The 14,328-nt window shown below is 33.3% G+C and overlaps 2 protein-coding genes across 2 annotated transcripts; both read right to left on the reverse strand.

Moving 5' to 3' along the window:
- Positions 1-602: 602 nt before the first annotated feature.
- LOC138310455 (beta,beta-carotene 15,15'-dioxygenase-like) lies at positions 603-7,348 on the reverse strand. The gene is made up of 2 exons (XM_069251686.1): positions 6,507-7,348; positions 603-2,372 (listed from the first exon to the last, which is right to left on the reverse strand). The coding sequence occupies exons 1-2, from the start codon at positions 6,684-6,686 to the stop codon at positions 1,002-1,004; spliced, it is 1,551 nt and encodes a 516-aa protein (XP_069107787.1). The 5' UTR covers positions 6,687-7,348; the 3' UTR covers positions 603-1,001.
- Positions 7,349-8,891: 1,543 nt separating this feature from the next.
- LOC138327618 (beta,beta-carotene 15,15'-dioxygenase-like) lies at positions 8,892-13,877 on the reverse strand. The gene is made up of 2 exons (XM_069273873.1): positions 13,641-13,877; positions 8,892-10,423 (listed from the first exon to the last, which is right to left on the reverse strand). Exons 1-2 carry the CDS (start codon positions 13,815-13,817, stop codon positions 9,053-9,055), a joined length of 1,548 nt encoding a protein of 515 aa, XP_069129974.1. The 5' UTR covers positions 13,818-13,877; the 3' UTR covers positions 8,892-9,052.
- Positions 13,878-14,328: the final 451 nt, after the last annotated feature.

Below are 14,328 nucleotides of genomic sequence, written 5' to 3' on the forward strand. Positions count from 1 at the left end.
AACAAGTGAACAATAACAATAAATGTACACAGAGTCATAGTGTAAGCCAATTTATTTTCACGTCGATTTAATTCCACGATAGGAACCTCTTTGGTTCCACTTACAATTGTACCTTGTATTTGAAATCTTTTCACGACAATTTAATTTCACGATAGGAATCTTTTGGTTCCACTTTACCTTGTATTTGAAACATTTTCACGACGATTTATTTGCGCGTCGATTTATTTTCACTATAGGACCTCTCTTTGGTTCCACTTTACCTTGTATTTGAAACCGTTTTGCATCGATTTATTTTCGTGATATCTTATATCGCCCGTGAAATACGGCGATTTTCACGGCGATTATCCAAATGTCTATACTTCTACATAACATCAGCTATATCCATTTGAAACATTTTCGCAGATAATTATTTTTCAGCATTGCCCGCGGAATACGTGAACATTAATCGTATGTGAAAATAAGTGGGTCTACATTATTGTGCTCTTCGATCTAAGTTTATTCCTCAGTGCATCTTGATCTTGCTAAAATCAACCAATATGACGATATTTCTTGAAATTTTACCTTAAAAAGTCAAAAGTTATAGAAAATATGACAGTAACAAAAACAATGCAACAAATTTATTACCAACGTGATACATGATATGTCATATCACTAAATTATCACAATCAAAATAAAAATGAAACGCGAATAGATCGACTGAATTGCAAAAAATTATTACCTAAACTAATAACAGCAGGTTGCACTGTTTTTTACATATAATTCATGCTGTTAACATTTTGATGATTATACAGCTGACAATATTATCTCATATATTTTATCTTATCAATTATTATGGTAACATCAAGGGTTTTGGGCAATCCGACCTTATACCAAACACTGTGAAGCATTGTCGTAGCATTAAAATAACTATTATCAACTAATTAAATTTAGATAATCAAAAAATAATTGAAAGGGGTAAATGATATGACTATTTGGAAACTAAAGATGAGCAATAGTGTCAGTTACCATACACCAGGGAAGAATCGACCGTGGTAGTTGAATGGAATCGTGGTTGGTAGGTAAGCTTTGTTGATCAATGTCATTGTTTTTGGATCCACGACTCCAATATAAGACAACCCACGATCACCGTCCAGAATTACCATCAGAAGCACGCCATCATCTTCCTCTTTTGCCACTTCCGGTGGCGCAGGCACAAAAAACGCTTCCGTCGGGTAATGGTGCGGGATCTGAAACATCTTTGTCTCAGTTTTCCCACAGACGTCCTTCTTTACGATTCCGGTGTGACTAAAACCTTTCCCATTCCAGTTGAATACGACGCCATATACATAACAGTAAGGTTTGGATCTGTAGTTTTCATTGAATGTTGGAATCTCCATATTCAGGGCATCAGGGAAATCGTAGTGCGTGATATTTTTTGTATTCATGTCTATGGTGTACCGTCTTAATTTTGAAACCAAGGACATGTTCATTCTTTCTGTCGCATTGAGTATGGATTGAAAGTCGAATTTTTTGAAAAAGTATGGATCTGGTTGAACAGGTATGTCGACTGTAAGTATGTTGTTTACTTCATACGCATTGGCGTGGTGTAGAGCGAAAACTGTTTCCGTCTCAAAGGTTTCCATTTTTCCCGTTGGAATGTTTACAACGAAAACTTTGGCTTTCTCGTCATTGTTCCATTCCACGCCAGCCGCGGCATATCCGTTTTTCGCCATGGTCATAAAATTTTGGTAATAAGGATGAGCGATGAAAACAACATGGTTTTCTGTTACAGCAAAGGAATGCATGTAAGGAACGGAGTCCAAACGCCATTCAGCTATGACTTCGTGGTCCTCGGCGCCCTTCGTGCGGATCACTGTTATTTTATCTTTGATGACCCCAGGAATCATCCCAGTTCCTGCAAGGTAGTCGATGTACGCCCCTGGATTACCGTATTCCGGGATTGGATGAGCAGACGACAACAAACTTACGACGTCATCTGTTTTTGGATGGTTCCCTGTAGGAATCTTGGGGTCGATTAATCTAACCGTATCAAGGGTTGGAAGGTCGATTTGATAAGACTTCCATAAGTCTGTCACGGCAACAAAGGTGTTGGAATAGTTGTAAAAGTTCACATTCATGTTATCCATGGCATTGAACATGGCCGCCACTTTCTGTTCGTCATCATAAGGAGGCACGGTGACTCCAAAATTCAGGTATGGAGCGATGTCGTTTATCTCCACTGATGTTTTGTAGAAGGAAGACTGGATAAACTTTGTGGTAAATAGACACGAGCCATCACCGGGGAATTTCCAGCTCATTAGCTTGGCGTAACCGTCCAGCGCCTGTGTGAATTTCCTGTTCCCCATCTCAAACTGTCCGGGACCGTTCCGTACCTAAAAGCAGAATTATTTCATTATCTATACATTTAAGTTAAAAAAAAAAAAAAAAAAAAAAGGATCCCCAACAACTTCAATGTATCAACATTAATGCATATGCTATGAAGAATAATCCGATAAAAATTTTCCGCTTTTTATTCTTCAAGAATGAAAGTAATTATGGCGTCAAGTATTTATCTTCTGTCATGGAATGAACTTTGCGGTGTAATGCATAGCTAATATTTCTGCTTATCAATGATATATATTGCTGCATCAGTCTTTGCTATATCTATCAAACATTAGCAAGTGTATTGACTCTTGAGAGACATAACGAGAATCAGTGTTGGTACATAAATTGAGAGTAACTACAGAGTAAATTTCAATGCTTTACAGTATTTGATTTGTAGTGACGTAAAACGAATGTGCATAGTTGATAATGAACAAAGGAGGGAGGGAGAGAGCACAGCGTTCATGCAGAGCAAGCGTCGCTTTCGCTACCAGCTATATTGATCTACGGGAAACATAAACCGTTTAATTTCCACGGCTCAACTTTAAATGGTTGATTTACAAGTTACAAAGTAAGTTAAATAAAATTAAGGCATTATTTGCATTTTGATGAACAAATCATAATCACAAAAATTAAAGAAAAAAAAAGTTAAAAAATCATATCACAAACGTAATATACCATGTCTACACTGTCATACAAATGGCCTTGGATAATTTAGTTTATATATCTTTCTGTTTGATGACGATAAAATTGCTGCATAAACATTATTAGTAATAATGTATGTTTTGATAGCCTAAACCATATACTGGTTATCATTTCGTCATAACAGATAGTAGTTTATCAAAATTATTAAATCGTGGACACTAGAGACTGAAACACGTGAGAGTAATCTGAAATGAGATCACGTGTAGTTTTTGACATTTGTTATCTTAAACAAGTAGGCGTTTTAACCCCGTATTTGGATATCTGATAATTAGAGGATGTACCAGACTTTGGTTTTGAAGGAACACATATTGTGTCATTGTGTCAGTATTAAGTACATTAATTATCTTTCTAACGTGTAGAACATTTAGTAATGAAATTAAGAACATTAGAAATAGATACTTTATGAATTAATGAATGTGTACTTCGATATAAAATACAAGGAAGTAATAGATGAAATTTTATTGAGAAAACAAAATGTAACAAAAACGACATAAATATTGCATGTTTTGTATTTTCCTATAGCTGACAATAACTAAAGTATGCCAAAATCTTACACAGCAAAGCCGGAAATCCTCTTTGTTGTTGTTTCATGTCGTAAGTAAATGTATCGATCGAAATGTAAAACTTAGGATTTTGTTAGGTTTTTTTTAAATGTCTGAATACCACATCCTACCGAAATTGAACTATTAACATGGATATAAATACTCATATAAATCTGATATATGTCGTGGAATATCAATATCAATGTCTAGTTAAATGACAGAAATAGCTACAAAAAATCATGCACCCTCACACTTCGCATGTCGTTACACATGGATTTCCAAATATATCTATTAATCATAATAAAATATTTCATTATTTACCCAGTTTTAGTTTAGATTTTATTTTTGCTTAATGGTATTATTCTAAATATAGCACCATACCAGTTCTGCTTGTACATGTAATATACTTTTTAAAACAAGAGAAGAATATTTTAAAATTTCAAACAACTTTTTTTTTTCGTGGCGACTTAATATCGCATTTTTACACATAACGACTATTCCAAGACGATGAATTTCGTGATCGAGACCTCTTTTGTCTCCACTTTATATGTAATTGAAATTTCTTATCGCTTGTGAAATACGCGAAAGTTAATCGTAGACGAAAGAAGGAAGGATAACAGTAGATAAATACCCGTTTTATATGTTTGGTTTGTTTCAGCTCTTTGCCATGGCTTCACATAAAAGTATATATGGCGCGTTAAAAATATTGCGTTTTTTTTTTAAATTATTCTAATTCAAGTCATATTATGTTTTTTAATATTTATATAACAGCACATATATAGTATATATATATAGAAAAAAATCACTTATATACAGAAATATCAAATGATTTGAAGATAATATATACTCTAATAGAAAATACAAAACTTAATCAGGCTTGCAATTATGACAGGAAAATACCCGGGAATTTCCTATCCAACTGTAAATATATAGTAATCGGCTGCAATATATACTCCTCAAATACTGAAAATACTAAAGAAAATAAAAGTTAATCAGGCTTGCAATTATGACAGGAAAATACCCGGGAATTTCCTATCAAATGTTGCAACTGATATAGTATATATACTCTAATAGAAAATACAAAAGTTAATCAGGCGTGCAATTATGACAGGAAAATACCCGGGAATTTCCTATCAAATGTTGCAACTGATATAGTATATATACTCTAATAGAAAATACAAAAGTTAATCAGGCGTGCAATTATGACAGGAAAATACCCGGGAATTTCCTATCAAAATGTTGCAAATACGTATATAGCAAGTCACACTTTTACAAGGATATTTAAGACTAACGATATTAAAAAAAACTTTTTAAATGCATTGCAATTTATCAATTGAGGTTCGTTGTGTGAAAATGGAAAGTGAGTTACGGGTGAAAAGTTAATATATAATAATACAAATTTTATTAATTTAATTTATACATTGATATATAAATATTTGTATATAATATATATACAAATATTTCTTCTGGCGACACCTACAATGCACAGAAAACATTCAGTAAGTACACGCCCCCGTTTCAGGGGCGTCTGAGAGTATTCTCTACTTATCGATGCTGTCGCTTTTTTGTAGTTTATGCAAACTAATGTCTGTTAAATGTCGTCATAATGAATTATATAATTCTAAATAAAACACTTTTAGTTTGAAAATTAAAATCTGTTGATGATGATGAACATTGTTGAACATCGAATGACTCGACCATGTTCTAAATTTTCCCCTTGCTGTCAGATTCACTTTGTTATCAGGGATCTCCATTCACATATGATACTTCCAGATAAGCAAATTTACGAGTCCTATTTTTATACATTTTGAAATATGCATTTTTAAAACTGTGTAGATTCTATAAGGTGCAATGATAGAACGTTCGTTTAGGCTCTTAAAACATAACGGAACTTTAAATGGTTATATCTTTAATGTCAGCTATCAAATATGCTTTTCATTCATATTGATATAATTTAACAAATTGCGCTCAATGAAATATGGATAAAACATATAATATTTTCATAACCTAAGGTAAAAATGAATCAACATAAATTGAATGAACTTAATATAAATATTTTATTTTCATAGTTTGTAATCTGAGGTGAATATTTTATTTCAATATCCTGTGTTTTAAGACTCTTTCATACGTGGATATGAAGGATAGGGATATTCTACCCGAGGGTCATAAAATGTTGTAAAACCCAAGGCTTGAGGGTTTTACAACATTTTGTGACCCTCGGGTAGAATATCCCTATCCTTCATATCCACGTATGAAAGAGTAGTTTTCTCTCATACCTCGAAGTTTTATTACTTATTTTTACTTCAGTACATGTACTTTGATTTTCCGACATTTTGAAATCAATTCGGAAAAAACGCGACGACAAGTCAATTCTCCATACATGAAAATTGCAGGATATTTTTCAACGCAAATCCCATGGTTAGTATCTTTAAAGTAAATCCCGTATTGTTTCTGAAAAAAATGTTAAAATTCTACCTTAAAAATAGTGATTTTGTTGACGCTGTGACGTTACGAGGCTTTATTGCATGGGTAGCCATGCAATACTGCCTCAGGCAACATGAGTCTATCATGTAGATAGAATACAGTGAATCTATTACAATCAGAATCACTCAACAAGATTATTTCATAGAAAATTAATTTATACCTTTTTGTACTCTACTTTTCTTTCATTACAACGTAGGTGTTTTAGTAGAAAAAATAGACGCGAGTACTGAAACCCTCGTTTTGAAGATGGTCAGGATATATATTTTGTCAATTAAACACCAACTAACAAGGGACGAGGTGTTATTCACACATATTCTTTATCGATCAAATTATATTTTAAGTAGATGTAAAAGGTGAAAAAAATCATATGAGCATATTATATAATCAGTACATTAATACATATGACTTATTTACCAGAGTTCCATATATCCAGTTGGGTAGCGGTTTTTCAAATTTGATTGGATAATCTTCATAGGTGTCCTTATTTGTTGTCCACCAATGTTGGAAACCAGGAGCATCATCATCATCACCAGGAGCACTGCTAGCTGTCTGTACTGTCGCCAGCATCAGCAGCAGAAAGGATAGAGACATCATCTTTTTATTTGCTTGTCACGGTAAGTATGCTACATCAGTTGGTATCACACGATCTTACGTAATGATGACATTATATAGGTATTTTAACCCATGTGCATGCGCAGATAATGTATTAATCATTCTGTATTGTCGTGATCCTAAATCAACTAAAAGAAGTTGAACAAGTGACAAAGCTATATTTAGATATTGATTCACAATCATTGTCCTTATATTGGGTCATCGTGAAATGTAATTTGTTTTATTGTTTATAATGCCCTGAAAGTTATGTTCAGATTGAGATATTATGGATACTATGTCCTATATCCATCCCCTCCAAATTTCTATTGGAGGTTAAATGTTCTTCTAGGGTTTTGGACCAAAGAGTTTTATTCCCCTTTTCCAAATAATTGATTTTATGAATCCAAACACCATTTATGTGATAAATTTAAGATGATTCTCAATTTCGTAGCAACTTGATCAAATGATCAATTATCATTTTCTTCTTTTGTGATACGGAATTAAACTTTTGTGCTTAAATGTTTATTGTGTGTCCATTGTTATCACCCTATATCTTTTATGTGATTGTCTATAGTTTAAACCTTTATCCGTCTGACAGGACAACTTTCAGTGATAAAACAAAGATAGCTAATTATTCCGGATAAACTGGTTATGTTCTTGCAGTACCTTTTACATGAATTTCCAAACTAAAATAAAAAATTATATATACCCGCAAATAAAACAGCAAACTCTTATCTATGATTAAGTTAAAACCACATAACGTACTGTTAGAAATTGATAAAATCTGCGAATATTTTCCCCGCCAAATTAGTTTCAATTAATGATGAAGTTTGCTGCACGCACAAATAAATATATGTACATCTTTGGTGGAATGATGCAATATATTATTCTCCAAAAAATGTGTTCTATATTTAATGACGAAGACAGAAATGATTGTATGGAGTAACTATTGTACGCTTATACCACTTGTACTCTGTATTTGTATATTACGGAGTTATCTGCTCTTACGGATAGGCACTGACTGTTACATCATTTTATGGGTGCATCGTCATATTTTGTTTGAGAGAAAACGAGATAATTTATGTTCAAAAGTAATGACGTCACAATTGATACCTTCCCACAAGTGTGATCACACTGTAATGTGAAGTTTTGAACCGCATCTTAAAGTAATTACACTAGTTTGTAATGTTTTAAATGCTTTGTAAACACCGACATTTGTATATGTCATGAACTATATGTACGAAAGAAATATACCAAGATATCATCCGTTTAAACTTGGACTTATGACCGTCACATCAAAACGTTATCATTACAGTGACGTCACTCTGACCTGGACCTCTTTATTGGTCAGCAGCCGGTCAATGAGTCGACAACATTTTATTATCACATTGCTCGTAATTGTTTAAACGAATTTACTGATAATGCTTAACATACATATATTAATCGCCATGTAAATAGGCATGACGACGGCAAAATAAAGATAAAAATACGAAACGCTATCGACTGCTGTCACATCGCGTCTTGACTGCAATACAATGATTGTTTAAATCTTTGCATTGTTTTAAATGAAGTAATCGTTATTACAATATAAGACAGACTTGGTTCCATTGAAGTATTCGTTACGCTATTTAACAATTTTAACTATAACTCGTTTCATACATTTAAATGACTTTGTCTCCTGGATAATTAACCAGGAAATTTATTATTTGATGCAACTAGTATCTAAAGAGATACCAAAAGTTCCTTATCGGAGGAAACATGGTATTTGTTACATGAGGTATAATGTAGATATCAGCCCTTATCATAGAAAGCACAATTTCGTTTCAAAACGAAACCAATGAGCAGCAACATGCTGTAGACCGGTGATTTTCTTCAGTATACATTCTTCTATCTATACTCGATCGAGACTTCAAATCAAATCGAACATAAAATTTAATTTAAATAACAGAGTTTAACTTAATTTAAAACAGAGCTATGGCCACTTCTTTGTAAATCAGAACGGTTCAATAAATGTCTTATGTGTTTTCACATGGTTTTTATTTACTACAATTTAAAAAATAGCAATTTTGTAATAACATCTCATTACAAAAAAAAACAAAAAAAAACAAAAAATAGACTGGCGAGGGAAAGAAGATAATTCATTTGATATAATAGAGTAAAATGCTATAACGCATTTGACTAAAATACAAAGGATGATTTCCTATGAAATACATAAGTAATACACATTTATTTTCTTTCAGTGATATATAGGCGAGGATCAAAACTTTGCACATAAACCCACATACATTTAGATATAAATACACTTTTCCAAATCTACACTTTTCCATAATCTCAGTGTAATTTGCAGATCAACATTTGTAATTTGCAGTTTACCACAAACCAGGGAAAAATCGACCGTGGTAGTTGAATGGAATCGTGGTTGGAAGGTAAGCTTTGTTTATCAGTGTCATTGATTTTGGATCCACGACTCCAATATAAGACAACCCACGATCACCGTCCAGAATTACCATCAGAAGCACGCCATCGTCTTCTTCTTTTGCCACTTCCGGTGGCGCAGGCACAAACCACGCTTCCGTCGGGTAATGGTGCGGGATCTGAAACATCTTTGTCTCAGTTTTCCCACAGACGTCCTTCTTTACGATTCCTGTGTGACTAAAACCTTTTCCATTCCAGTTGAATACGACGCCATATACATAACAGTAAGGTTTGGATCTGTAGTTTTCATTGAATGTTGGAAGCTCCATATTCCGGGCATCTGGAAAATCATAGTGCATGATATTTTTAGCATTCATGTCTATTGTGTAACGTCTTAATTTAGAAATCAGTGTCATGTTCATCCTTTCTGTAGCGTTGAGTACAGAGGGAAAGTTTAATTTTTTGAAAAAGTATGGATCTGGTTGAACAGGTATGTCGACTGTAAGTATGTTGTTTACTTCATACGCATTGGCATGGTGTAGAGCGAAAACTGTTTCAGTCTCAAAGGTTTCAATTTTACCAGTAGGAATATTGACAACGTAAACCTTTGCCTTCTCCTCTTCTCTCCATTCCATTCCTGCTGCAGCGTATCCGTTTTTCGCCATGGTCATAAAATTTTGGTAATAAGGATGAGCGATGAAAACAACGTGGTTTTCTGTTACAGCAAAAGTATGCATGTAAGGGGCGGAGTCCAAACGCCATTCAGCTATGACTTCGTGGTCCTCGGCGCCCTTCGTACGAATCACTGTTATTTTATCCTGAATAACACCTGGAACCATTCCAGCACCTCCAAGGTAATCGATATATGCTCCCGTATTGCCATATTCCTGAATTGGATGAGCAGATGACATCAGACTTATGACGTCATCTGTTTTTGAATGGTTCCCTGTAGGAATCTTAGGATTGATTAACCTAATCGTATCAAGGGTTGGAAGGTCGATTTGATAAGACTTCCATAAGTCTGTTACGGCAACAAAAGTGTTGGAATAGTTGTAAAAGTTCACATTCATGTTGTCCATGGCATTGAACATGGCCGCCACTTTCTGTTCGTCATCATAAGGAGGCACGGTGACTCCAAAATTCAGGTATGGAGCGATGTCGTTTGTCTCCACTGATGTTTTGTAGAAGGAAGACTGGATAAACTTTGTGGTAAATAGACACGAGCCATCACCGGGAAACTTCCAGCTCATTAGCTTGGCGTAACCGTCCAGCGCCTGTGTGAAGTTTCTGTTCCCCATCTCAAACTGTCCGGGACCATTTTTGACCTGAGAAAAAATGTTTCTTGTCAGATATCATTTTTAAGTGAAAATCATCCTACATAAAATTATATGATGTAGCCATTTAACCCTGACGATGAAATTGTACCGAACTCTAATCCATGGCAAATGATGGGTAAAATTTGATTTTCATATTTGAAGGTTAAATTACAAGATGTTTGACCTGCTATTACGAGATTATGAGTATACTCTACTTGAGTATATATTATATTATAGTTATTTTTCTAATTACAGATTTATGTAATCATCCCATTAAATATGAAATGACTTTGTCGTTTGTAATCTTGTGTTTTACAACGACTGCAATATTTCTTCGAAAAGTTCCTCTGGTAATTTGAAATTTCAAGAAAGTACATTTTATACCTTGAATTTTAAAACTATCTTATATAATTGTCTTAAATATAGAATATATTTTTAGTTTACTATATACACATTTAAGAGATATTCTGATTATATCCCACAAATAATAAATAAACCCGTCGGTTTAGACAAAACATCTTCAATAATTAAAATACTTTGTTGGGTTGCCATTGGCCTTTCCTGGTTTTTCATGAAATTAATTGAATTTTACCCTGTAAAAAGTCGACGACCAAAAGGGTATAGCTAGATTGTGTTATCAATTATGGTTTCGAATAAGAGGGAATTTTAATATTCATTGATTTATTTTACTGACAAAAAATGGTTATCAAGATATTTTGAATTTAAATACTTTTTTACTAGTTGGACACAATTTTAGGTGTTTAAGAGCTCCAAATGCAAATAATAGTTCATCAGAATGTAAGCGACAGAATCACATACATAACGTGATACAAACAGAAACACAATTCTGTATCAGACAGATATAGAACAATGAAATACGTGTCATCTGATAACATACCTTTAATCATGTCAATAGATATATACACATCAATAGCCGTATCCTTAACATTGATTATACCAAGGTTATTAGGTCAGATTTGAATATTAACCGTACCGCAGGTCATTTTCGCGGCACATAAGGGACCTGTTACAGCTGTCATTGAAGTTTGCCCACAAACCAATTAAACAAAACCTATGTGCATGTTGTAGTACTATGACAGAGAACCTGTAAGATACCTTTAAAATATTCAAAAGACCACAGGGGCCTGTTCTAGGTAGGATTTAATGCTGCCCTCCCAAGGTGTACATCAGGGTTCCTTTTTAAAAAAAGATAAAACTGTTTGAAGTTGTATTTTCAGAATCTTCAAGCATATTATACAATTTTGCATATTATACAATTTTGCTCGGAATTTGTAATTAAATAGAAAACCAATATTATTTATTTTCAAACATATCCATGATTACATCACTGAAGTTCATCTAATGTTCAAAACAATTTGTATTGATAGATACAGTGAAATAGCAGCATATGGGTGCTTCAATCAGAAAATGTAAGGGAATTATGTGGGGGATTTTCCGAATTTTTATCCCAAGTGCTCCCCCACTTCCGGTTAATGCACATCTTCACTTTTTTGAATTATGAAAACTACACTATAGTACGTAACATAGTGAAAGTTTCGAAAATATCGCAAGCCGGGAAGTTTGTCATTTCAAGGTCAAAAATTTTTTTTGGTCAATTTCTACAAATGATCAATATTGTTTATGATAAAAACAGAACAATCAACTTGGGAATATATCTATGTATCTTTTTTTATTCGTTTTGGGGATCAATTAAGGAAAATTTAAGACTAGAATTTATAGAAAATGATTAGATATTAATTACCATAGACGGTTGATTTTTAGTATAAAGAGATATACATTTTGAGTTTTTAATTGAACACTCATTTCGGGTTCATGAACTATCCTTTTTACGCAATTAGGCATTTAGACATGCAATTTTAGCTGTTAATTATTTTTTCAAAAAATAGTGGAAGAATGGTAGATACATTCACCTCTTAGCTACCAAGGAAGAGCATCGGAAAAGACTGTTGTGAAATTCATCGACAGAAGATACTGTAAACCAACTTTTTTTCGCGTACGTTTTACTTTAGCGAATTTCACGATCTAAGTAAACTCGCGAAAATTTATCTCCGCGAATCGATATCTTCATCATTATATATTAATAATAATATTCATTTAAGTTTTAAATTCTTAAATTTTATTCTTCGCGAATTTGAAATGGAAATCGGGAAACTTAATAGTCGCGAAAGAAAGTTTTTTGCAGTAAGTCTTTATTTCTGATTTAAAGTAACACTTTTAAATAATGTTTCTCCGTACCAAATACTGAGCACATTTCAAATGTCATAGATGACACTGTTATCGCTGTCTGATAGTACACGACTGTGAGTCTACAGATTGATATCTCAAAAGAATTACACCACCAAATCAAATTGTGAGTACAGTTATGAAAAAGTTTTAAAGATGCTACACCGCCGACAGAGCATAAACGATACTCATCATGAACAATAATTGGTGTCTAATCGTGCATATACATGTGTAATTAACACAAAAATTGTATAAAATAATTGATTTTGCTTTTGTTGCATACGCAATCAGTACTTCATTCCATATAGGACATAGTGCCACGGATTTTTTTCGGGACGCAGTTTTAATATTTTAATCTTGAAGTAAAACTAGAAGCTCAAACTGTCAAATGGTGGTAATATATGCAAAGTAACTTTTGCAACTAAAGAAAAATACTAGTTCGTCTGCTTTTATTTTTGACAGAAAAAAAATTACCACTTATCAGTGGTGTATAATCTTCAAGGAAATTAATTTGCCACGCTTAAACTAATAATGTTTGTTTCGATGAACGCTTGAACAGTCATCCTTCAAAAGTGCTTTGCCAATTAATGTTTTTATTTTTAAGAGTTTTCCAAAAGATGTCATCAAATGTGTCAAATTAATTTAATGTTCTTTATTTAAATACATTAGCTTTAGGAAATAAATATATGCAAATGAAATTTCTGAGAGGAAATAACCAGCTGAATATATTTCTTAATTTCTATGAAAATATACAAACTAAAAACAAAATTAACAATTTATCATCCATTTATCATTATACTTAGTTCTATTTCATAACGCACACAGATATAATATATTTATTCAAATTTCATACTTCCGTAGACTAACTTTTATGGAAATCTACATATCAAATTCGTTCAAATAAGTGTTTCATATCAAACGCTTGTTTCGTTGAAAACAAGAAAGCAATTTGAAAATTAAAAATAAAATTTAAAATCTTTACCAGTGTTCCGTAAATCCAAGACGGCAAGGGCTTTTCAAATTTTATTGGATAATCTTCATAAATCTCCTTATTTGTAGTCCACCAATGTTCAAATCCCGGGGCATCGTCATCACCTGGAGCTCCGCTGGCCAGCAGGACTGCCCCCAGCATCAGCATGAGAGAGGAGGAACCCAACATCTTTGGTCTGTGGTCACAATATTTACTGCAAGATGAGCGTTCGCGACGGGCTATTTTTATTATCTTTAGAAGAGCTCGTCACATGCGCACTCACCGCAATTTGTGATTTATCATTGAAGTAAATGCTATAAATACCGTTAGACGTATACGTGCAGATATGATAAAATCGAAGATCTTGTATGTAACATAGGTTTAACTATAGCGTTGTATTGAGAATCTAACAAATAGTAGCCCTTTGGTGTTTTTTTATCTATTACAGAAAATCTTAACATATCTCACGTGCTCGATAATAAGATCTTTTCGAAAATAAAACACACACACACACACACACACACACAAAACCCACAAAAACACACACACACACACACACACACAAAACCCACAAAAATAGTGATCATGTATTTGTTACTTTATTAGGAAGAGTATTTCGAAAATACTCGAATAACAAACGACAATAAAGAATTTGGGACCAGACAGTGAAAATATTTAAATAAGTCTCTTTACATGTACA

The sequence above is a fragment of the Argopecten irradians genome, chromosome 1 (genome assembly GCF_041381155.1).
Source record: "Argopecten irradians isolate NY chromosome 1, Ai_NY, whole genome shotgun sequence".
In the NCBI taxonomy this organism is placed as follows: Eukaryota; Metazoa; Mollusca; class Bivalvia; order Pectinida; family Pectinidae; genus Argopecten; species Argopecten irradians.